This window comes from Vipera berus (genome assembly GCF_964194415.1).
Source record: "Vipera berus genome assembly, chromosome: 2".
NCBI classification, from domain to species: domain Eukaryota; kingdom Metazoa; phylum Chordata; class Lepidosauria; order Squamata; family Viperidae; genus Vipera; species Vipera berus.
This window is the reverse complement of record NC_138203.1, coordinates 177,751,304-177,776,142: the sequence shown is the minus strand read 5'-3', so window position 1 is coordinate 177,776,142 and position 24,839 is coordinate 177,751,304. Positions and strand designations below refer to the sequence as shown.

The 24,839-nt window shown below is 41.8% G+C and overlaps 1 protein-coding gene across 1 annotated transcript in view; it reads left to right on the top strand.

Moving 5' to 3' along the window:
- The window catches only part of USP43 (ubiquitin specific peptidase 43), a 128,237-nt gene that overhangs the window by 29,214 nt on the left and 74,184 nt on the right, over positions 1-24,839 (top strand). Inside the window, exon 2 of the mRNA XM_081319633.1 lies at positions 1,192-1,332. Coding sequence (XP_081175759.1) covers positions 1,192-1,332 — 141 coding nt within the window. The remainder of the gene's footprint in view (positions 1-1,191; positions 1,333-24,839) is intronic.

Here is a 24,839-nt window from a genome sequence, read left to right as displayed (position 1 = left end):
GTAAAGCCCTGTGAAGCAGTATATAAGTCTAAGTGCTATTGCTAAATACAATAACTTATTTTGACAAGAATTGTATTTGTCACCCTGTTTCCATCATGCAATATTCTGTTAGAATAACCTTAGGAGACAGTCCTAAGAGATGCAATCAAGGAAGCAGTTACCAGGCAGATGATCCTCCAGCAGGAATGTGGGTGGGGCAAGAGACTCAGAAAAGACCCTCCCTGCATTTTTGTGCTGTGAAGGAAAAGGAGGAGAGATGTAATTTCAAACTTGGAATATTCTGTTGTCAACACTTACAATTAGCTTTACAATAAAGTAGAATTAATGTAATGTAGCTTTACAGTAAAGTAGAATTAGCTCACCTGGTCATGTTTTCTGTCTGGTCTATTTCCTATGGCTTGTATATCTGGAGGAAAATATTTTAGGAAATGTAACTGATGAGAAAGTAATACTAGACTGATTTATCCCATTTTCTGTATTGCATTTTCATTGTAATTATTTGATTCACAACTATTCATACATCTGAACACTGAGATATTATTGGTCCACCTGGCCTGAGGATTCTTTGTCACTCAATTTTCTCTGGTATCACTGATAAAAATCATAGTGAGATCTGGTGCCACTTCCAAATTTTCCTGTTTGAAACTAAGTGCCTTTGGCTAACTGGACTTAATCTGGATTTAAATTGGATTTAAGGTAAAATCTTTGAGTCAAGTTGCTAATTACATGGGTAGAACTGAGCACATTTCACTGCAGTTTTATGGAAGAGGGTTGCTGTTGCTTCCTTTGTAGGATGATTTCCTTCTTGATTGCTGATTCCTTAAACTGAACCATGTTAAATACAAAATGCCATTCCAAACTATATACATTTGCTACATTATTTGATTTTCATTGGGTTGACAATTTTGATCACACTGTGGCAAGTTGGACCTCAATTCCTGATTGTTCTCCATACAAGATTTTTTCTTCTTCTTAGTAAATGGACATGGAGAAAATCCTACAATCTTCATTATGGTTGTTCTTGGCACAGAACATGGATCTTGATGAATCACATGCATAGTCCATGTAATCATTAGTTTAGCCAAATAAATTTGGGGGAGAAAGGAAGAGATCAAGAATGTCTTTTAATACTAGAGCAACTTTATCATTCCAGATAAAAATAATAAGTCTCTTCACTTGTTTTCATTGCAGAATGTTGTCTCTAAATATGGTGCACAGTTTCGTGGAAATGCACAACATGATGCCCTGGAGTTCCTTCTGTGGTTGTTGGACCGCATGCATGAAGACCTGTGTTCTGTTTCTTTTAATCAAAAACTAAAGACATCTGGAAAGGTCAGTGATTGGCAAATAAACTTATTGTTTTACCCTGAAAGCTCAGTAAACCTATTACTAATATATTATTTCAGTCAAAATAGACCCAGAATTATAAAAATGTGAATGAAATTTGCTGAACTCTTTGTCAATCAGTGGAGTATGACAACATGACATTTATAACCAAGGTGGACTTCCAATATCAACCCATTCCCTTCATTGTAGTAGATTTTATTTCCACGGAAAAAGTTCTCCAATAGGAATAATATTTTCTGCTGTGTAACCAAAGCATTGATGACCTAAAAATGGAATCTTGGTTATTATTGCCAATTAATTACTTAGAACAGGGACAGACATCCTAGTACTCTCCAGGTATTTGATTCAACTGCGGTCTCTATGGAGCATTGTTAACAGATTATAGATGCTGTCATCCAAAACCTTTGCGATGCAGCATGCTAAGTATTGCCACAGTACCTTAAAATCTCAGAGAGCCTTGCTCTGAGGCATAAATTCCACATTTCCAAATGCTATTATTGTTCCACTCTCTGATTGAGTTATTGTACTTGGACTTGAAACTGAGGTCTGTCTCCAGCCATGGAAACTTACAGGAGTAAGTCATTCTGTCTCAGCACCAACTACAGTATACTATTTCAGAGGTTGGTATATGGCACGGGTCAGCAACCCGCGGCTCCGGAGCCGCATGCGGCTCTTTGACCAATCTCCTGCGGCTCCCAGCCGCCCAGTGCGCGCGCACCTCTTCGAACGGGCAGTGGTGCGCGCGCACCTCTCCAAATGGAGAGTGGCACCGCCCGTTTGGAGAGGTGCGCGCGCACCCCCCCGAAGCTTTCGGCAGCTTTGCAGACGGGCCGCGGCAGCTTTCTCGAAGAGCGGCGCCCCTGCCCATTCCGAGAGGTGCGCGCGCACCTCCCCGAATGGGCGGAGGTGCATGCGCACCTCCCCAAACTTTTGGAGAGGTGCGCGCGTACCTCCGCGCGAACGGGCAGCGGTGCCGCTCTTTGAGGAAGCTGCCGCGGCCCGTCTGCAAAGCTGCCGAAAGCGGCAGCTTTGCAGACGGGCCGTCGCCGTCGGGCAACTGGGAACCGGTTCCATCTCACTTTAAAAAAATGGCAACCGCGTGCGTCCGCGCATGCGCAAAAAACCGTTTTGCGCATGCGCAAAACGTTTTTTTTGCGCATGCGCGTGCATGGACACACGCACGCGGCTCCCACTTTTTTTAATTTGTGATGGAACCGGTTCCCAGTGGCTCTTTTCCTTTTTTAGGTTGCCGACCCCTGGTATATGGGAACAAAATAAAGGGCTAAGGCTCCTTGAGCTTATAATATAATACCACAATGACAAAAATTATAGTGGAAATATTTGATATCTAATGTATTAGCAACTCAGTGCCTTGACAACAGGTCTGAGGTAAGAAAGCACCAGCTGACTAAGATGGGATATCTGCCTTCAGACTGAATCAGTGTTTTGATGGTTTGAGATCAAAACATTTTTTCCTTTCCTTTCCTTTCCTTTCCTTTCCTTTCCTTTCCTTTCCTTTCCTTTCCTTTCCTTTCCTTTCCTTTCCTTTCCTTTCCTTTCCTTTCCTTTCCTTTCCTTTCCTTTCCTTTCCTTTCCTACCCTACCCTACCCTACCCTACCCTACCCTACCCTACCCTACCCTACCCTACCCTACCCTACCCTACCTGAAGGATGGGATTGGTGAGATCTGTCAGAATTGTCTTTTGTTATCATGAAATGCAAATATTAGCAACTGATTAGTGGAATCAAATGAGGACAAATGTGTGTATTTATGTGGACCATTAGGTTAGTAGAAATGATTTAAAAAACTTGATAATTCTGTAATAATTCATGTTACAGAGATATACCAAGAGACAGTATCTAGCAAAAGCCCCCCAAACCGTGCCATCCCTTACTAAACCATTAGTGTACTTTAGTCTTTGTTATTAATTAAACATTAAAAACGGAGCAAAAAGACACAGCACATGAGGAGGTGTTAATAATAATGAAGCCCCCTCACTAGTTCACCCATTCCCCAGGGTCACCAGGTTGCAATCGGGTCTTGAGGGTCTTTTGGAAGCTCAGACGAGATGGGCCAACCTCACCTCAGGGGAGAAGATTCCACCACACAGGTACCATAGCAGAAAAGGCCCACCCAGCCAGGAGCTGCCAAATGTAGCTCCCTAGATGACAGAACTCCCTAGATGACATAACAAGTGCTCCCTATTGGATCTGTGTGATAGATGCAATTGGGGACAGGTGACCCCTCAAATAACCCAGTCCCTTGTCATGAAGGGCACCACCTTGAGTTGTTTATAAAAACAACTCCCCATCTCTCTCTCTCTCTCTGTCTCTCTCTCTCTCTCTCTCTCCATCAGCATCTAAGATGGCGGCGCCTGGAATGGCTGCGGCTGCATTGGCTCTTGAAGGTGAATAGTTTTGGGAGGGATAGTAAGGGCTATAGGCCACATGATCAGGAAGATTTTAATGAGTTTGAGCAACATGGTGGAACTAAGGTAACATATGACATACGACTGACAATCTTTGCTGGCCTGGCGAGTTTCTAGTTGTTTTGGAACTGTTGGTGAGACCGTTAAAAGTTGTTGGCGCTGTTTGAATTTGTTCTACCAGCAGCAAGATCTGACTGCTGGCCCAGTGATGGATTCTATTGCAAATCAGGGCTGTTTCCAGAGGAGGCAGAGGAGGAGAGGACCTGGAGCTTATGGGGCGAAGGAACTGGATGAGGCTGTCGGCAGGCCCAGAGGAAGAGAGAGAGGCTTTTGGAGGAGTTGGTGGCGGCGGCAGCAGCGTGCTCCAGGGGCGAAAAGAAGCGAGGCCTCTTTAAGGAAAGGGTGGAAGAGTCAGGATCAGAAAAAGGAAAGAAGGCGAGGTTGTCAGAATACAAGCGAATTTGAGGGCTAATCCACATGGAGCCCCATTTCCATCTGTCCTGTTTGCCATTGTTCACTCCCTAGAGACTAAAATGGACAATGTGAAATTTGAGCGGGCCACGAACAAGGAGTATATATCGGAGGTGGTGACCCTTTGAGAGCTGTATGCAACGAAATTTCATTTTGATGTATGCCGATTGGTGTACATTCAAAGTGACAATAAAGTTATCATCATCTTGAAATAACCCAGAAACAAACTGGTAATGAGCAGCTTATGAAACGTGTAATATGTTTCCCCAAACCCATATGTAAGTGCCCAAACTGCTGCCTGATTTGTTTCCTGTTGCACTTACAGCCCAGTTATATCCCGGATATGACTGTCCTTTGACAGCTTTCAATTAAAGGGGGGGGGGAAACCACATCTTAACTTGCTTAACTTGCTAGAACCAGGAACAGCTTTTCCTTTTAACTGTATGTGGTAGAGTTAGATAATAGTATTACATCATGTTTCTACATTTCATTTTGTATATAATCAATTAAAAGGCAAAATATTAATTAACTGATAGAGTGCTTGTAGCAATCAAGCAGATGATGTATCTGAAAAGTACTGAGGATTCAATGATTAACTCTTTGGGTAGATTTGCTTAACAAGGAATTGTGGAACTTGCGGTCTCCCAACACATCTGCAGGGTGTTAGATTAGGAAAGGCAGTTTAAGGCTTAGTATGAGTTCGAAAGGAGGATGAAAAATGGCTTATTATTGCTCAAGGAATATCCGTTTGCTTCACAATGATTCAAACTAAACTGTTTTACCTTCCCGCAAACACAATACCTCCCTGCTATTAGGACGCTGAGCTTGTCGATCAGAAGGTCGGCAGTTTGGCGGGTCGAATCCTGAGTGCCGCGTAACAGAGTGAGCGCCTGTTACTCGTCCCAGCTTCTGCCAACCTAGCAGTTCGAAAGCACGTAAAAATGCAAGTAGAAAAATAGGGACCACTACGGTGGGAAGGTAACAGCGTTCCGTGTGCCTTTGGCGTCTAGTCATGCCGGCCACATGACCACGGAGACGTCCTCGGACAAGCGCTGGCTCTTCGGCTTTGAAACGGAGATGAGCACCGGCCCCTAGAGTCGGAAACGACTAGCACGCATGTGCGGGGGAACCTTTACCTTTACCTTATTCATTAGAACAACACAGCTTTTTTTAAAGCCACATTCCGCTTTAAGAATTGGTATAACTTTATTGAGTGGATTCCTTAAAGCAGAAGCGTCTTTTCTTTTTTTCATGATCTTCAGAAACTTAGGGGGGGGGAATGGTGTTACTTCTAATGAATAATACTTGCACAAGGTCCAGAATTCTTCCACATCATTTTTGTCCTCTGCATAGCTCTGAATTACAACCGGGCTCTTAAAAGTCATTCCACTGTTGTTGTTTTTTTTGTCAGCATGGCTGGCTGGGGAAGCCTGAGAGCTGAAGTCCACACATCTTAAAGTCACCATGGTTGAGAAACACTGGGGTTATATGGTTTGATCCTGCAGGCAATGAATGACCTGTCTTCTCTCATTCTCTGCTTCTTTCTTTCACTATGTAAATGAATCCCCATCGAGTACAGCTACTAATCTGTCACTAATTACACTGTCAGGCAGCTTTCTGGAATGATGTGGCAGATGTTTTGCTGCTGGCAAAAATAGTAATTAAAAAAAAAGGATGCTACAGAGTGAACTCTCTGTGTCTCACATACAGCAGGCAGGTCATAAGCACAGAGACTGAAATAGTAAAACGCTCCAGTGAGCCATACTTGGGTGTGAATTTAACACTTGTTGGTGTTTTGTTTTTGTTTTTTTTTTTAAATTGTTCAAACACTAGACTTCTACACCTGTCTGTATATTTGCTTGAATTGGTCAAAGGGCAAAGGATCGTTGAATCGCATTTCTTGCTGGACAATTTGTTTTACATTGTAACTTCCAGAAGTGGATTGGGAGTTGTAATAAAATAATTTTATGACACCTGAAATGCTAATAGGTGGTTTTTTGTTTTTTTGTTTTTAGCACATAGCTTTTTCTGGCCTAACTTTATGCAAAAATATAAATGCCTTTTTTAAGGTACTACAGAATTGTTGTTCTTTTATTTCTATGCTTCAAGAGATTAACATAGCCCTCCCTCTGGAATGCAAATGGTAGCCTGGCCTGCATTGTGGAGATGATGACGATCATTATCATCATTGGAGAGATGACGATACTAATGGACTACCCTGCAGGGTTATCATAACTATTCCTGAGGGGATGCATGTGAAGTTCATTATGTAAATGGCTGATGTTATTGTAAAGCACTATTATTTCTGTTTAAATCATCTTCTTTAAGGGTGATTTATGGAGTAAATGCTCTGCCTGGTAATCAAGGCTATTTGTCTGGTTGGCTTGAGAATTACGTGGAGGAGAAAAGAATTTGCAGACTCTCTCCCACTAATGGAATGTGCCTGGGAATTTAGGGCCAAGCTATCAATACTTTTCACAGTGACTTTAAATTTTTGTATTTAAAACATTCTTCTCTGTAACATGATTCCAAGCAATATCTTTTTTATATCTTTTTTATATTATATTATTATATTTTTATTATATTATTATATTTATTATATTATATTATTATATTATATTATATTATATTATATTATATTATATTATATTATATTATATTATATTATATTATATTATATTATATTATATTATATTATATTATATTATATTATTATTATATTATATTATTATTATATTATATTATATTATTATATTATTATATTATAATGTTATGTTATGTTATGTTATGTTATGTTATGTTATGTTATGTTATGTTATGTTATATTTTTTAAAATATTTGTTTATGGTTATGAGTTTAAAGTAGTGTTCTCTCTTTAAAAAAACAATTTAAAAAATCTCATCCTAGAATATGTCACATATGAATGTTAGTTACGGGTAGTCCTCCACTTATGACCAGTTACTTAAGTTTAAGTTTAAGTTTAAGTTTTATTTAATTTGTATACCGCCCTTCTCCTTGGTAGGGACTCAGGGCGGTTCACAGGGCATATATAAAAAAGACAATACAAAAATTAAAAAAAGATTAAACCCATGCCCAATTAAAACAGTAATACAAATCTAAAACAACAAATTAAAACCCATAATCCCCCGTCAGGCCAGACCAGCCATTTCAAATAGGTGGGTCTTCAGGCCACGACGGAAAGTTCGGAGGTCTGATGCCGTCCGGAGCTCTACCGGCAGTTGGTTCCATAATGCCGGAGCGCCCACAGAGAAGGCCCTCCCCCTGGGGGCCACCAGTCGGCATTCCTTGACTGGCGGCACCCTGAGGAGGCCCTCTCTGTGGGAACGCACAGGGCGGAGGGGAGTTGATGCCGGCAGCAGGTGGTCCCTGAGGTATCCCGGACCCATGCCATGTAGGGACTTAAAGATCGTAACCAAAACCTTGAACCTCACCCGAAAGACAACTGGTAACCAATGCAGCTCACGGAGCAAAGGTGTAACATGGGAGTACCGGGAAACTCCCAAGACAACTCTCGCGGCCGCATTCTGTACCAGTTGGAGCCTCCGAGTGGTCTTCAAGGGAAGCCCCATGTAGAGAGCATTACAGTAGTCAAGGCGAGAGGTCACGAGCGCATGAGTGACCGTACACAGGGCATCCCGGTTCAGATAGGGCCGCAACTGGCGCACCAGGCGAACCTGGGCGAAAGCCCCCCTAGTCACGGCCACTATATGATCTTCCAAGGTAAGCCGTGAATCTAGGAGGACTCCCAAGTTGCGAGCCCTATCCACGGGGGGTAAGAGCTCACCCCCCATAGAAAGAGATGGAACATTTTGAATGTCCCGGGATGCCAGAATGTACAGCCACTCAGTCTTGTCAGGGTTGAGTTGAAGTCTGTTCCTCCCCATCCAGACCCGAACCGCCTCCAGGCAACGGGACATCACAGCGAGGGCATCACTGGGGTGGTTTGGGGTCGAAAAGAAAAGTTGGGTATCATCAGCATATTGATGATACCCAACTCCAAAACCACGAATGATCTCACCCAGCGGTTTCATGTAGATGTTGAACAGGAGAGGCGAGAGAACCGACCCCTGAGGAACTCCACAAACGAGAGACCTAGGGGCCGATCTCTGCCCCCCTGCCAACACCGACTGCGAGCGTCCCAGGAGATAGGAGGAGAACCACTGAAGAACTGTGCCTCCCACTCCCAATCCCCTGAGACGCCGCAGCAGGATACCATGGTCGATGGTATCGAAAGCCGCCGAGAGGTCTAATAGGACTAGGACAGAGGAATATCCCCTATCCCGAGCCCTCCAGAGATCATTCACCAGAGCGACCAATGCCGTCTCCGTGCTGTACCCGGGCCTGAAACCCGATTGGTAGGGGTCCAGATAATCCGCTTCATCCAGGACCAGAGGGAGCTGATGCGCCACCACACTCTCGACAACCTTCGCAAGAAAGCGAAGGTTGGAGACTGGACGAAAGTTGTTCAAAACAGCTGGGTCCAAGGCAGGCTTCTTGAGGAGAGGTCTCACCACCGCCTCCTTCAAGACGGTGGGGAAATAACCCTCACTCAAAGAAGCAGATATAACCGCCTGGAGCCAGCCTCGTGTCCTCTCCCTAGCTGCATAAACACTTAACGAGTGTTCAAAGTTAAAAAATCAAAAAAGCTGCTTACCACCCACCTGAGTCACTGAAGCAGTAGGCGTGAGCTTAAATGGACTCCAGAAGATGGTAGAGGACAGGAAAGCCTGGAGGAACGTTGTCCATAGGGTCGCAATGGGTCGGACATGACTTCGCAACTAACAACAACAACCACCCACCTTCCAAATTATGATTGCTGCACACATACACAACAATGGTTGTGTGATTGCATTTTGGTGACTTGGCAACTGGCTCACATTTATGAATGGTTGCAGTGTCCCGTGGTCAGGTGACTGTGATTTGTGACATTTTTGCAGTTTTCCAGCCAAAAAACACTCATTGGAAATGCTGGGCTTGTTTAATGACCACATGCTTTAACAACCATGCAATTCATTTAATACTTGTGGTAGCTTGCTTTACAACCATCATAAACATGGTCATAAAATTGAGTCCAGCCAGGTGGTGCCTCGATTGCAAGGACTTACAATTGAAACTCTAGGCTCCACTGCGGTCATAACTCAAGGTACAGGCTGTATAGCATAAATGATATTCTTACAATAACTTTCTGTAAATGCTCCATAGTGTATTTCATCTCTTCATTTTCATTATTATAGAAATAATATACTATATATACTTGCAAATAAACCTGTTTGTGGATAAGCAGACCCATAAATCTTTAACCAAATATCATGAAAAATGTGCGATCCACAGATAGGCTGACCTGCATTTTTTTTGGGTGGTATTTTGGTTAAAAATTCAAAGGTTTGCTTATCTGCAGAGTGGGTTGTATGCATGTATTTAAGGGTAGTCTTTGACGTATGACCATTATGGAGCTCGTAATTTTGATTGTAAATGGTGACAATCATTAAGTTGGTGTTTGTGACCGTGGCTGACTATATGACCTTTTAGTGGAGGTTGTTAAGCATTTGTTAAGCGGACTCATTGTTTGTTATGGAGTGTCTTTTGCCCGAAAATCAGAGTAAAATATCAGTTTCTGGAAAAAATGTCATAAATTGTGGTCACGTGACTGCGGGACACTGCAACTGTTAGTAAATGGGGGGTGGTTGCTGAGTGCCCCCAAAGCGGTCATGTGACCAGAGGGAGGACATTGTCAGAACTATGTATCAGGTCATAAGTAGCTTTTTTGGTATCTACTGTAATTTCAAAAGATAATAATAATAATAATAATAATTAATAATAATAATAATAATAATAATAATAGGAAGAAGAAGAAGTTGGAAGGGACCTTGGAGGTCCTCTAGTCCAACCCCCTGCTCAGGCAGGAAACCCTATACCATTTCAGGCAAATGGCTGTCCAGTCTCCTCTTAAAAACTTCCAGTGTTGGAGCATTCACCACTTCTGGAGGCAGGTTGTTCCACTGGTTAATTGTTCTAACTGTTAGGAAGTTTCTCCTTAGTTCTAGGTTGCTTCTCTCCTTGACTAGTTTCCATCCGTTGCTTCTTGTCCTGCCTTCGGGCACTTTGGAGAATAGCTTGACTCCCTCTTCTTTGTGGCAGCCCCTGAGATATTGGAACACTGCTATCATGTCACCCCCTCACCCTTCTCTTCGTTAAACTAAAGGTAAAGGTTCCCCCGCACATGCGTGCTAGTCGTTTCCAACTCTAGGGGCCGGTGCTCATCTCCGTTTCAAAGCCGAAGAGCCAGCGCTTGTCTGAGGACATCTCCGTGGTCATGTGGCCGGCATGACTAGACGCCAAAGGCGCACGGAACGCTGTTACCTTCCCACCGTAGTGGTCCCTATTTTTCTACTTGCATTTACGTGCTTTCGAACTGCTAGGTTGGCAGAAGCTGGGACGAGTAACAGGTGCTCACTCTGCTACGCGGCACTCGGGATTCGACCTGCCAAACTGCCGACCTTCTGATCGACAAGCTCAGCATCCTAACCCACTGAGCCACCGCGTCCCTGTCGTTAAACTACACATACCCAATTCCAGCAACCGTTCCCTATATGTTTTAGCCTCCAGTCCCCCAATCATCTTTCTTCTCTGTACCTCTTCTCTGTACCCTTTGATTTGATAAGCGACTGGCTGTAAATCAGGGATTACTTGTATAGGAAACATGGGTACATTTTAAAAGTATTACTATATATACCTGTAGATGAGCCCGTCTGTGGATAAGCTCAATCTGATTTTTTTATGCATTTTGACACCTAAAATTCTTGGCTGAATTAGAAGACTGATTGAAATCCACTGTATAAATACCAGGAACATGCAGAGATTTAGATTTTAAAGGGAAATGGTGATTTGGAACATGCATGGGTGCATATTAAACTAAATGTATCTTTTCTTGGTATCATCTAGAGCAGGGGTTCCCAACCCCTGGTTCATGGACCAGTACTGGTCTGTGGCAAGCCAGCAACCGGTCCACAGCCCCATCCGTGGGATGCGGAAAAAATCTTTCTCCACAGAACCGGTCCCTGGTGCCCAAAAGGTTGGGGACCTCTGATCTAGAGCAGGGGTGTCAAACTGGCGGCCTGTGGGCCGGATGCGTCACGCACAGGCCACACCCACCCCGGCTCTGTAAAGGCAAAAAATGTAATATGTCTCAATACATCACATGACCTGATGGAGTTTGACAGCCGTGATCTACAGGGTTAGGGTTAAGGTTAGGGTTAAGGTTAGGGTTATGTGAGCCCAAGAGAAGACACAATTCCCTTAAGTTGTGCCTGACAGGTGTTATTTCATGATTATATATTTATTTATTTTTATTTATTTTATTTATTTTATTATATTTGTATACCGCCCTTCTCCCGAAGGACTCAGGGAGGTGAACAGGGCACATATGCTCACAATTACATTTTCACTTTTGAGTTCAGATCTTTGCACAGTTCTAAAAGTTAATAAATATCACATTAGTATGTTCGAGAAGGCTGAAGAGACCCACATTCTTTGCTCTCTCTCATAAGAGCTCAGGATGAGTATTTTACACCTTGGCATTCTAATTTTACCCTTTATTGTTGTTTACTCCCTGGATTGCTACAGACCTCAGAAGGCCAAATGCAATATTTTACAGAGTTTTAAGCGTTTCTAATTTGATGAACTGTATTGATTACATTCATCCATAGCAATAAACTACAAACTCTAGCTTAATAAACTGCAGCGTGGAGAAGCTGTGAACTGTTTACTGACTCATATAATGTGTTTGCTCCCTCCTTTCATATGAATGAATAAAAAAAATAACTTTCTGTGACATCCAAACTTGGTATTATGAATCATTTTGCCAAATGTTAGGTTTTGTTAGCTAACCTTAAATCCTTAGTTTTAAACTGGATAAAGTTCCTGGTGTTTTGTCATGGTAATCATAATTCTGGGTTCAAAGGTTGGTCCTAGCTATTTTCAGCTGGATTGTTTAATTGCTTGAATGAAGACAAGGGTGATAAGGCTGATATAAAAACTATTATTTGACTATCTTGGGGCTTGATAATGCAAGATTTCTGGCTGTCAACCCAACAACATTGTCCAGACAAGAAGCACACTCAGGAGTACAAATTCTTTCTTTATTGTAAAGTTACATTAACAGAATCTTGCAAGAATGAAAGTATTTCTTCCCCCTCCTTTTTATTTCCCTTAAAAATAGGAAGGGCCCTTCTAAAGCATTTCCCACGCCATCCCCTTTCTGTGGGCTGACAAATCTTTTACGTGCCAGTTGTTCTGTCTGCGGCTCTCCCTCCTGTCCCCAGGGCTTTTCCCACGTATCATTACAGTGGCTTATTATGTGTGAGCTTGGTCACTTTAAATATGGTAACTTGTTTTAAATGCTCATATTCACTGTATTTACTTTCATTTATATAGCCTCCCATCTCACCTACATGACTCAGGGGAGTTCGCAAAAAACAAACATATAAATAAAATTCAAAATAATTTGAACATCACTTACCTGTTTTAATTAATTTAATTTTGATTTAATTCAGAGTTAAATAATTTAAAATCAGCTGGATGACTTTGGGCCAGTCGCTTATCTCGCGGTGTTGTGGTGGGAAAATTGGAGGAGGAAGGTGTATTAGATATCTTTGGTGCCTTGAGCTATTTGGAAAAATAATGAAGGCAGGGTATAAATAAATAAAAACACTACGATTAAGAATGTGAGGCTTTCTTCAAGATGTTCAAGTTTCTTTAACCTCTATAATTAGTCATATGGTAAGCAATTATTTGCCTTTCTCTTCACGGTTTCATATTTTACATTAATCCAGTGATGTTTAGATATATTATTACATTTCCTCTTTTTAGACATAGCCAAGTGAATCTTGGAGAAAGAGTTATTTTATTTGCTTTTTAGAAAAAAATGTAATATATATAGAAACAGTAACAAGATAAAATGTGTTGCACAGAATATGTTTGAAACCAGTTTTATTTGTACTGAGAGCAGTTTTTTGTTTTTGCAAAAACAAACAAACCAGGAAATAGTAATGAAACATTACAGCAGGGGTGTCAAACTGCCGGCCTGCGGGCCAGACACGTCATCCGGAAGCTGCGCCCACCCATTGCTGGCAATGGCAAAACCATCCTGATATGTTGCATGACGTCACATGATGTCGCGAGTTTGACATGTCTGCATTACAGGAAGTGTTGAAGAGAATCGTCGTATTTATTTCATAGCAGCTAACTAGTCAACAACACGAAGGAACAATCAGAATAGTATAAAAACAGCTAGTGGCAACTGTGTTGCTGCTCTTAAGAAAATAAAAACAAAAACTGGGAAACCTTCCAGCTTTGCCACAAGGGATGATAATAATACTTATTCATAAATAGCTGGTTTTCCAAACAAGTTACACATCCAACATTACACTGGGCCATGTTTTATTCAGCCATATTTTGTTGAAGAAACCACCGTTGGTTTCATTCACTTAATATAGAGACCTTGTTTTACAAGCCAAAGTGACTTAAGTTTAAACAATGCATTAAAGCCCAAAGCAGAAAAAAAACAGACTATGGCTTAGGATAAGATGTGAACCAGGTCTGTGTTATGCTCTTAAGCCATGACTAAGATACCAAGTTCTAGGTACAGAATTCTAAGTTTGATCCCATCACTACTTACCTCTTGTGGAAGAAATGCTCTTCTACACCTAGTTTGATAGCATTGGTTCAGAATAATCAGCGAAGCTCCAAAGTGCTAAATTCTGATTATAATAGTTGATTTCAGGAGATATGAGCGAACATGAGGAGTACCACATTCACTTTGCTGTGTTTAATGTGGCAACTCTACAGTATGTCAGTTGAAGTTGTGTAAAATGGTGATGGTTGATGGGAATTGGTGGGTTATTCACTTAGAAGTAATTGGTTCCTAAGCCCATCAGTTTTGTTTCGCAGCAGAACACATAAAAATCTACTGACTTCACCAAGCTTGCTCCAGTCCAATAGCATGATTTGTTGGAGAGAAGCAAATGAAGAGCGCTTTCCTTATTGTCCCTGATTGTATGTCAAAAAAGTGTGCTGATGCTGATAAACTTTGTTACCTCAAAGAGATCTAAACAGGCTGGTCCTTGGATGGGAGTCTCCCAGGAAACTCTGGCACTAAAGAGTAAACTGGCAAATTGAGGAAACATCCTGGAAGAAAGCAAAGGCAGATAATTACCACACTGTCACCGAGAAGACTAGGCGGATGTCCCCATATCATTGTTATGAGTTGAGATTGACTTGAGGATGTCTTTTCCTGTTTTCCACATAAACAACTGAGAAAATCATTTCCTTCCCGCTGCTGGTAGGAAAAAAAAATGCAGATTAGCCATCCAAGCTGATTGTTTTGAATGGCTAAGGACAGAGACTATATAGAGTTCTAAATTTATGATTAACAGGTGCTGGAGCATGCAGTGACATCATTGTTTATAGCTACCTCTGTTTGTAGGAAAATTCTGCACAATCCCCAAGTGTGGACTCTGGGAACATTAACTAGCATAATGAAGATTTTGCTGCTTTTTTCACTTGTGCAGTATCTCATCTTCTGTGTAGGTGACAGTACTGTTTTGTAATGACAGCTTTGGTGACATAATTCGTGTGCCGCGGTGGCGCCATGGTTAGAATGCAGTATTGCAGGCTAAATCTGCCCATAGCCAGGAGTTCAATCCTAACTGGCTCAAGGTTGACTCCTTCTGCAGTCGGTAAAATGAGGACCCAGATTGGTGGGGGCAATCTGCTGACTCTGTAAACTGCTTAGAAAGGGCTGTTAAAGGACTGTGAAGTGGTATATAAGTCTAAGTGATAGTGCTATGATGGTTTTCTTAAGTCATTAAGTAGAGAGTTACTGCATACTGTGCTTTCATGCTGGCCACATGATAATGGAAGCGCCTGTCAGACAACGCAGGCTCCCTCGGCTGAGAATTGGAGATGGACACTGCTGCTTTGAGTCAGTCATGACTGGACAGGGGAAACCTTTAAATCCTTTTAAGTAGAAAGAATTGAACTAGATGGCCTTCAGGACCCCATCCAACTCTAGGAATCTATGAAGATCACACGGGCTAAATAATGATCCATAATACATTCCTCTAAGAATTTAACATTAGATTTTTCAGCCCACCATTAAGTTCAGTTTGTGGCCTATCCTAGTTCTACAAATGAATAGGAAGAAAGTCGCCTGTTAACCTTTATGTGCAACACTGCTCGTTCATGTGTGTTTAGGTGTGCCTCCTGATCACACACTTTTTGTCTATACAGCCTATCTGCGTACATGACAGCTGTCAAAATGTGATTAGCAGGAAGCTCTAATTAGCAAGTATGGGAGCACCAGGGGTAAAGTTTTGTTTCCCCCCCTCCCCAGGCAGGTATCTGAGATCCTGTCTCTCATTTTACAAAGTTTTCCTTGGAAATCACTAGCTGTGTCAGCAGATCTTCACGGCTATTGTTGCGTTCTTTAAGAGGGGGCAAATGCCGGTAACTGAGAGTGACAAATTAGTGACCATATTAACTGTAAAAAAAAAATCAGGCTTGAATGATAAAGCAGCAATTATTTTTAAAAATAAATTTTTGCTATTCAAGATATATTGATAGAGAAGCAAAATCTTTAAGGATTTGTTCCCAAATTGTTCTCAATGTTTCTGAATCTCTTTGTGAATAATGAAGTTGGATTTTTCCTCCTTTTTAATGAGGTATCTGCATGAAAATTAGAATTTAAAACAGGTTTGAAATATTAGGAGCCTATCTTAAGGAAATGTTCCATCCAGGTAGTATTCACAACTTTTAAACAGGTTTTACAATAACATAACTTAGTCTGCCAAAGTGTTTGGCTGCTGGTTTGTTTGTTTTTTAATTTCCAGGAAGGACCAAGAAAATCGTTTTCTTCTGAGCTCTTATCTGTCACTACCAAATAGATCAAATATCAGTGAACAATTGATTCCATTTTTCAGCAGTAGAAACCAGCTTGCATTAAATGTGGAAGTCTAATATTACAATATGAGGAATGGTATAAAATCATGTTAATTTTTTTAAAGTCTCGATGGCTCTTAATTTGCTTGCTACACTGCCTGCTGATAGATGTAACTATCTGCTTGTATAAGTTTATAACAAATATTTGCACTAGTAAAGCTTAGTTTTAAAAGCATAACCATTGTGTATTTACTCTTTTCAAATTCTGAGTTATTTTTTGTAGACAGCATAAAAAAGTGAATATGAGGGGTACTTAGATGCTGCCACTTAATGCCCTAATAGAAGGTGATTATTACTTTAATTCTTGTAGTTCTATTAGCTTTTTCTGAGTTCTAATGCTGCAGGAATTACATGTTCAGATTCTTTTTACTCAGCTCTGATCTTATTGTTAAGAACAAATACCTCTTAATGGGAAGCTAACTCATCCATATATAATCTGGTGAGATACTGTAGTTGTTACACACTTTCCTACCTGGAAGTCTTTTTGTAGAGATACTAACAGAGGAGGCTTTTATATTGTCATTTTCTGCCTTATTCCTAGAAAAAGGTTGTCTGGAAAATATTATTTTAATAAGTAAATTCTTGTCTTATATCTTTTTTTCTAACTAAAATAAATCTTAAGGATATAATAGCAACCACATTATCTGCCTGGAGGAAGATTCTTGAAAAAATAATAGTGACAAAGAAGAGGTCCAAAACATCCCACAAATGTAACTTGAGAGATAAGTCAGAAGCAAGTGGAAAATCTGTTCTCCCTAACCTGTTCCTGCCCTCTAATCCAGGGCTCCCCAACCTATGGGCCGCAGCCCGGGACTGGGGCCGTGGGCTCTTGGCCAGCAGGCCACAGAAATGGTTAACTGGTGCGCACACGGGTGGGCGCACTTCCCCCCCACTAGTGCTAGTGCCTGTGGCCCTGTTTGCACATGCAAGCGGGCACGAGTGGGCCGCTAGCACCATGTGGGTGTTTGTGTGGCCTGTTTGTGCATGTGTGAACAGTGCCACTAACGCCAGGTGGGTGTGCACGGCCCATTTGCATTTGCTTTTGGCCAGCAGGCTGTGGAAATGGTTGGCTGGTGCGCACATGGGCGGGCGCACTTCCCCCCACTAGAGCTAGTGCCTGCGGCCCCATTTGCACATGCAAGCGGGCACGAGTGGGCCGCTAGCACTGTGTGTGTGTGTTTGTGTGGCCTGTTTGTGCATACGCGAATGATGCCACTAGTGCCAGGTGGGTGTGCATGGCCCATTTGCACATGTGTGAATGGTGCTGCTAGCCACTGTGGGGTGTGTGCAGCTCTTTGCACATGCACAGGGTGCCAGTGCATGCCGCATGTGTGAATGGGCTGCTAGTGCCGTGCCAGTGCGCACGGCTCTGTTTGCGTGCGCACACACGTGCCACCAATTTGGAAGCTGCTCCCCTTCCCTCCGGGCCATGAGGCTGGAAAGGTTGGAGACCTCTGCTCTAATCCTCTTGACAGTTTGTTTACATCTTGAGCACGATTCTCTGTCTTTATAGATTGCTCTTCAGTAGTAAGGCCAGAGTGGCCCCAATGTGCCTGCAGAGGGTGAATGCTTAGTAATCCACCATGCTGAGATACGTGTTTGATAGTGCATTCTCATATCTTGCTCTGCCTCTGGCTGTGATTTGCTCTGGTGGGAATTTGGGAATTGTGGGAATCCTGGGCAGCACAGGTACCAGTAATACTTTAGTTCGCCACAGTGCAATGTCTTCCCCTTCAGATGGGGTGACTTCTCAGAGGTTCTGGTCAGTTAAGTTCCTCCAAATCACCTCTAAGATCTGAAGAGCCATGTTAACACTCTTGCTCCTGAATATTGCAATGCCTGTGCAGCATAAGCACTTGCACATCTATTAACTCTAGATTCAGACAGGTGATTATATTACAAGAACAGTTCCATATGGCTACTCTTTTTGCAGTTGTTTTCATTTTTAGGAGGAAGAATGCTGAAGTGCCCCTGCCTGGTACCTGCAGTTGACTATATTTTTTCTCAAAAGAACACATATATATGTATCAAACAGAAACTCACTATTTTGTTATTCATTATTGCATTTAAGATAACCATTGACATTGAATCTTGCATACTCAAAACAAACTAAAAACATCTGGATAAAGGATTATTCCATGTGTAGGGAATATGATTTTCTGCCAAGTGTTGAAAAGGTCACGATAGGGCACGTGTATGTCCGTTCTTAATTTATAACTTTCGCCCACACTCTTTCTTCTGTTTTTCACATGTTTGTTTGCATATCATTTCTTTATACATGCTCATGTCTCTCTCTCCTACAAGTGCAGGTACACAAACAGGCAGTTTCAATACTCAAAGGAAATCCCCAGCGTTTATTTAAGATAATTGAGGTTGGAGAATATTTAACTTATCTTGATGTGAAAATAGGACTTTCACGAAGCAATGCAGTGACACTGAATTTCTTCTACATAAAACTCTGTATATCCCTAATTGCCAATAATGCCAGTCTGTTTTTACTGTAAGTGACAAAGAGTTTGATTGGGGGGGGGGGTTGCAAAGCATGTAGATAGGAGATTACTTTGGTGGAATCTCCAAATCAGATCAGAAAAGTAGATTGCAATATTCCAGGGCAATAATAAACATTCAGGAAGTAGAATCAGTTGAAAAAAAGCTTTTCATATTATACAATCCTGAGGTTCCCAAAGTTGAAACTTAGCATTGAAACCAATGTGACAGAGATCATCTGTGGTTTCAGCTCCCAGAAATATAGTGACCGATATGGGCAATAGAAATGGTCTCTATGTGTTCAGTTGTAACTTTAGCCCTCTTGCTGAGTCTGGGACAAACCTTGTTTAGAAAGCACAGTTGTGTTGAAGTTCAGAAGTTCCAGTATCTCAACACATCTGTTAAATAGTCACCTTTCTGTGGGTAGCTAATATTTATTACTGTTCACCAGTCTGTCCTTCAGTTAATTGCATTAGTATTCTGGTAAGGTCACTCATTCAAGGCTCTTTCTCCAGGATGCTAATTTACTCCTGAAGGACGATAAAAATGCAGGTCTTTTCATATTCACTGGATTCTGATTTTTCAGAGGGAAGCTTTGACTCTTTAGAGTCATTCAGCAAGAACATTAATGCTGGAGGCACCTTGAGCTGAGTCTTTTGTGGAAGAGGATTTGAAGTAGAACTACTCACCCTATGGCCATAATAGAATATGTGCATGCAGGTTGAGTTTGAGGCAAATAGTTCAAGAGGCAAGGCTCTTATGGTTTAACTCCTTCCTCCCATCATTCAGAAATAGGATTCTTATGTTTAACCCAAGTGGGTAATTTACTGTTATTGGAAATGGTTTACTTGGATTTGGCTATAGCCCATTTTTGTACTGTGGTAACTATAAGGTAAAGGTAAAGGTTCCCCTGCACATGCGTGCTAGTTGTTTCCAACTCTAGGGGCTGGTGCTCATCTCTGTTTCAAAGCCGAAGAGCCAGCGCTTGTCCGAGGACGTCTCCATGGTCATGTGGCCGGCATGACTAGATGCCAAAGGCGAACGGAATGCTGTTACCTTCCCACTGTAGTGGTCCCTATTTTTCTATTTGCATTTTTACGTGCTTTCGAACTGCTAGGTTGGCAGAAGCTGGGACAAGTAACAGGCACTCACTCTGCTATGCGGCACTCGGGATTCGACCTGCCAAACTGCTGATCTTCTGATCAACAAGCTCAGCATCCTAACCCACTGAGCCACCCTGTCCCTGTGATAACTATACAATAAAGCAATTTATATTGGGATTTTACCTGTACCACTTTAAGATATACAAAGCATCAAACGCTATTTTCAGGAATGGGATACATCCTGAAAATCTTACCATATTGTGCAGAAAATAGGTAAAATGCTTCAAATAACACCCAGTATTTCTAGCAGTATGCTTGCTCCTTCAATTTTTCCACAACTTATCCTGGCAGGGTACCTTTGGCTGAGAAACAATACTGACTCCAAATCATTTGAGGAGTTTGCATGGCTGAATCTTCCTAGGTTTAATAACATAAGCACAATACCTTAACACACAACATAGTGCCACAAGCAGAACATAACATTGGCTTTCTCTGTTAGTGATGGCTTCAAGAGCAAGATTTTTGGCAGGGATATTGTAATGGATTTAATGGTGCATGGTAAGTGGTAGCTTGGGCTTTTGCTGGTTTCCCCAAGCATTTTTTATGTTCCTCTTCAAAATGTCTTTCAAACCCTCCCCAATTCTCGGAGAGAGCAAACTAAGTATGCTACTACCAGATAATTTACTCCAGAGAAATCCTCTCTGCTGCTGATGTACCAGATAAGATATAAATGGCAAACCTTCTCCTTCCTGGCTTGACCTATCAAGAAGGTGCATGCTAAGGAATAGAACCAGGAGAGCAACTAGTTCCTGAAAAGTTTTAAATAGCAGGGTCTGAGATATGGAAGAAAATTCAAAAGGAAAGAAGGGCAAAAATGAACAGTTTCTTTCTGAAGCTCCTGAGCTGAGAGGCTGGCTGGTGAGCTGACTCTCTGTCTCTGTCTGTGTCTCTCTGTCTTTTTCTTTTATGCACACTCACAGTTTAAAACAGGGGTGTCTAAGTGCCAGCCTGCGGGCCGGATGCGTCATGCTGAAACTGCACCTCCCCCTTGCCAGCAATGGAAAAAAAGTCACGATACGTCGCGACATGTCCCGTGACATTGCGAGTTTGACATCCCTGGTGTAAAACACGTTTGCATAACCTCAGCCTCTACGATAAAGTAAAACAGAATGTATCCTGCACCTAGCTTCATTGTGCACTAGATTTCACCCTAGTTTCTGTTACCTAAGAGCAGAGGCCCCCAACCTTTTGGGCACCAGGGAATGGTTCTGTGGAGAGAGGTTTTTCCACCGACTGGAGGGGGCATAGTTTTGTGTGATGCCTGCATCTTGTGGATGGGGCTTTGCTTGTTTGTGCGGACTGGTTTCTGGCATGCTGTGGACTGGTGCCAGTCCACAGGCCGGGAATTGGTGACCCCTGACCAAGAGTTTTGGTCACAGCAGGTTTTTAGCTGGCCTTGGAGGTGATAATACAAACACCAAAAGTTAAAGGTGATGTATCGTTTTCACCTCAGAGAGAAAACCTTCCCTCCTAAACGGCTTATCAGTGTTTGACTATTCCAGCCCTTGGATATCTCCAACTGTTGCCTAGATTGAAAGGTCAACTAACTTTTCTTCAACCCTTTCAATCTGAACTTTTGAAATGGGTTTTTCCCATATTCACTGTGGAACATGCCATATGGATGAAGTATGGATGCATATAAGCAGGGTAAGGGAGAGTTGCGTATATGTACAAATCGTATAGACCAGGGGTGTCAAACTCCCGGGCCATGGGCTGGATGCGTCATCCGGAAGCCAGGGCCACACCATTGCCGGTGATGGCAAAACTGTCCTGATACATTGTGCGACGTCACATGACGTCGCGAGTTTGACATGTCTGGTATAGACCATCCATCCACTAATAAAACATGGGATTGTTGTTAGCAGTGGGTTCTAGAGCATCTTGACTTTGCCATAATCAATGAAAATTTTGTAAGGAGGGACACCAAAGATTTTGAAGACTAAGGTGCTCTAGCATAGATGATTCCATGAAATTGGCTGACACCTGAGCGTTCCCTGAGTCATTTGTCAGCCTTTCATCCATTCCTCAAGGAACTCTCAGGTGTCAGCCAATTTCTCAAGATGTTTAGTCTAATATATATTTTAAACATAAATGTTTATTGTTGTTTGGTTGCTTCTTACACATGCAAAAGGAAATAAGTGCAGTTTGCTAGGCAAGAAATTTGCAAGTTCTATGGAGAAAGCTATATAAACGTAAGACTGAGATCGTTGAGCTGTGGTGTGGTGGGTTAGAACACTGGCCTAGAAATTGATAAGGGAAACATAGAATATAATATGAACATACATATAAGATCTCGCTCTGAAAGTTTATTCTTTATACTTCTATTTCTCTTTTTCATCACGAATCATGTTCAGAACAAAATCCTGGTGTACGGTGGAAGGTTTGACTTTCTTGTACAATGAGGAGACGATGATGAACCCTGGGTTTTTTTTTTCCAGATGCTGACAGCCCAAAAACAAAAAAGGTGCCATGAATTATTCCACCTAAGTATCAATAACATAACAGCATAGCTCTCCTTAAGAGTGGAACATTTCTGCTTTCCATGATGCTGCTAGTTTTTCTTAGTGGATTCCCAAATATTTGGGTTGGGCAGTTATACCATTTCCCTCCCTCTTCTGCCATCTTTCATTACCATTTACCTTTTGACCATGAATGCTGAAATGTATAAATTGGTGAAAACAAGCAGACTTGGGGTGGGGGTGCAATTTAAATTAAAAGAGAAGCTGCATACATTTGTATTAATGTATATTAATGACACTGTCATTAATGCTGATGTCAAATATCAACCTGTAGGTTTATTCCCATTAGTTTCCATGGAAAAATGTATATGAACACTAGAAATGAAATGTGAGAGTTCTGTATTTGGCTACACTGGCTGAAATACCTCCTGGCTGTGTAGTAGTTAATTACAATGACTGCTCTTGTCAGCCTGGTTGTTAGGATGTGAATGGGTTGTACAGTAATTTGGGAAGCTGACTAATGCAGCTTGCTGGATGTAGCTGAACTTCCTTTTTTCTTGCAGTCTTTGCATTTTTTATTTATTCATAAGCCATAGTTTAGCCACAAGGATCCTCAAAGCAGCCCTGAATAATTACACGTTTCTGTATTGGGCCTGCATGCATGTTTTATATTCATATAAATGTTAGCAACAGGTAGAAGGACTGAAAGTATCAGCATGGATGATAACACCTTGGTGGAGCAGTGGGCTAATGCCTCCTTAAGTAACACCAGCTGCCTGCAATTAGTGCAGGTTCGCATCCCACCAGGCTCAAGGTTGACTCAGCCTTCCATCCTTCTGAGGTAGGTAAAATGAGGACCCAGATTGTTGGGGGCAATTAAGCTGACTTTGTAATAATGCTGCTTGGGGTGTGTGTGAAAGCCCTAATAAGCAGGCATATACATAGAATGAAGGCTACTGCTAAGCTTGTAAGCCGCCCTGAGTCTTCGGAGAAGGGCGGGATATAAATGGAATTAAAAAAATAATAAAAATAAATAAAAATAACACTAATCCAAACATGAGAAGAATAATTTTCCCCCAAAGTCCATTAAAACAGGAAATTGTTACTGGTTTCCTAAAAGAATGGACAGATGCATATTCAGGCTTTTTATTTCTGGGTACTACTACAGTGAGTTTTCCTATCAGCACCCCAGAGAAGTTTTACCGGATGAAATTTGTGTTTCTTGGCAAACCCACATAGCTTCATGATTAACGGGGTCTGTAACAATGCAGGATCCTCAGTTGTTTAGAGGCAAGTTATTTCACCGGTTATCAAGTCCCCGATGCAGTACAGTATTGAGTAAGCATGAGTGCAGCTTCTTCAACATAGATACAGGGTGACATAAATAAGCGTCCCCTTCAGCAGTCTGGATTGCTGTATCAGCCCCTGCTTCTGATACAGCACACAAGGGACATAGCTGTAATCTCAGTTTGAGATCATTGGTGTAGTTAGGTGGCAGCATGTGAAGATCTGGGGGCTGCAACTCAACTTCCCAGTCTTCTGGATGGTGGTGGAGTCCAACTTGGGGATACTGGAAAGGGCACAACTGAAACAGCTCTTGGTGCTCTCTTGCTTCCTTTTGCCCTTTTGACCTAATATGAGGATGAGAATGGGATCTGGGAGAGAACCACTAGCTCTTCTATCGTTAATTTGTACGCCCCAATGCATAAAAAATACTGTACAATATTGTACTGCAGGTTACACCAGTAACGGAGAACTAAGGAAGAAAATCAAGATAGAATCAGAAATGCAAACACAAATTTTATATTGATAGATTTTCTGCTGATTTGGGAATAGGTAGAGTGGACTTCAAATCAATAGTAGGAAAAGATCTGTCTCTATCTCAGTATATAATGAAGCTGCAGGGGAAATGGGAGGAGTTTGTGTACTTTATCATTTCAGTTTATAGCTTAAATTCATGCCAAAATCCACAAGTCTAATACTGCTCTTGTGCCGTAGGAGATATAAGATCATAAAACCTGTTTGGGGTTTCTTTTTTTGGGAAAAAAAGTGTATTCGTGATATTTGTATTCAGGTGGAAAAACCAGGTGTGTTTTTTTAAAGGCATGTGCATTATTCGCAAGTATGCAGTTATGTAAGGTGGAAACTGGAAATTAAGTTCCTTCTCTCCCCCCTCCCCCCCGTCTTCTCTTGAAATCTGATCAAAGCTGAAGGTGGTGGGAAAATGTTTTAAAACCAGCTCTTTGAAGTCACTTCCATCAATAAGAATTATTCCGCTAGTTCGGAATGCCCAGAACTCAGCTGCATGCAAAAATTGGATCCAGCAATGATTCATTACAAAAGATGTCTGCGCCGGGGGGGGGGACATCTGTTGCACTGAAGAGGAAATAGTATCAGAAGGAGATATTGAGAAATGCATTATATGCCACCCAAGTGAGTCAGATATGGAGAAATGCTCCTAGAAT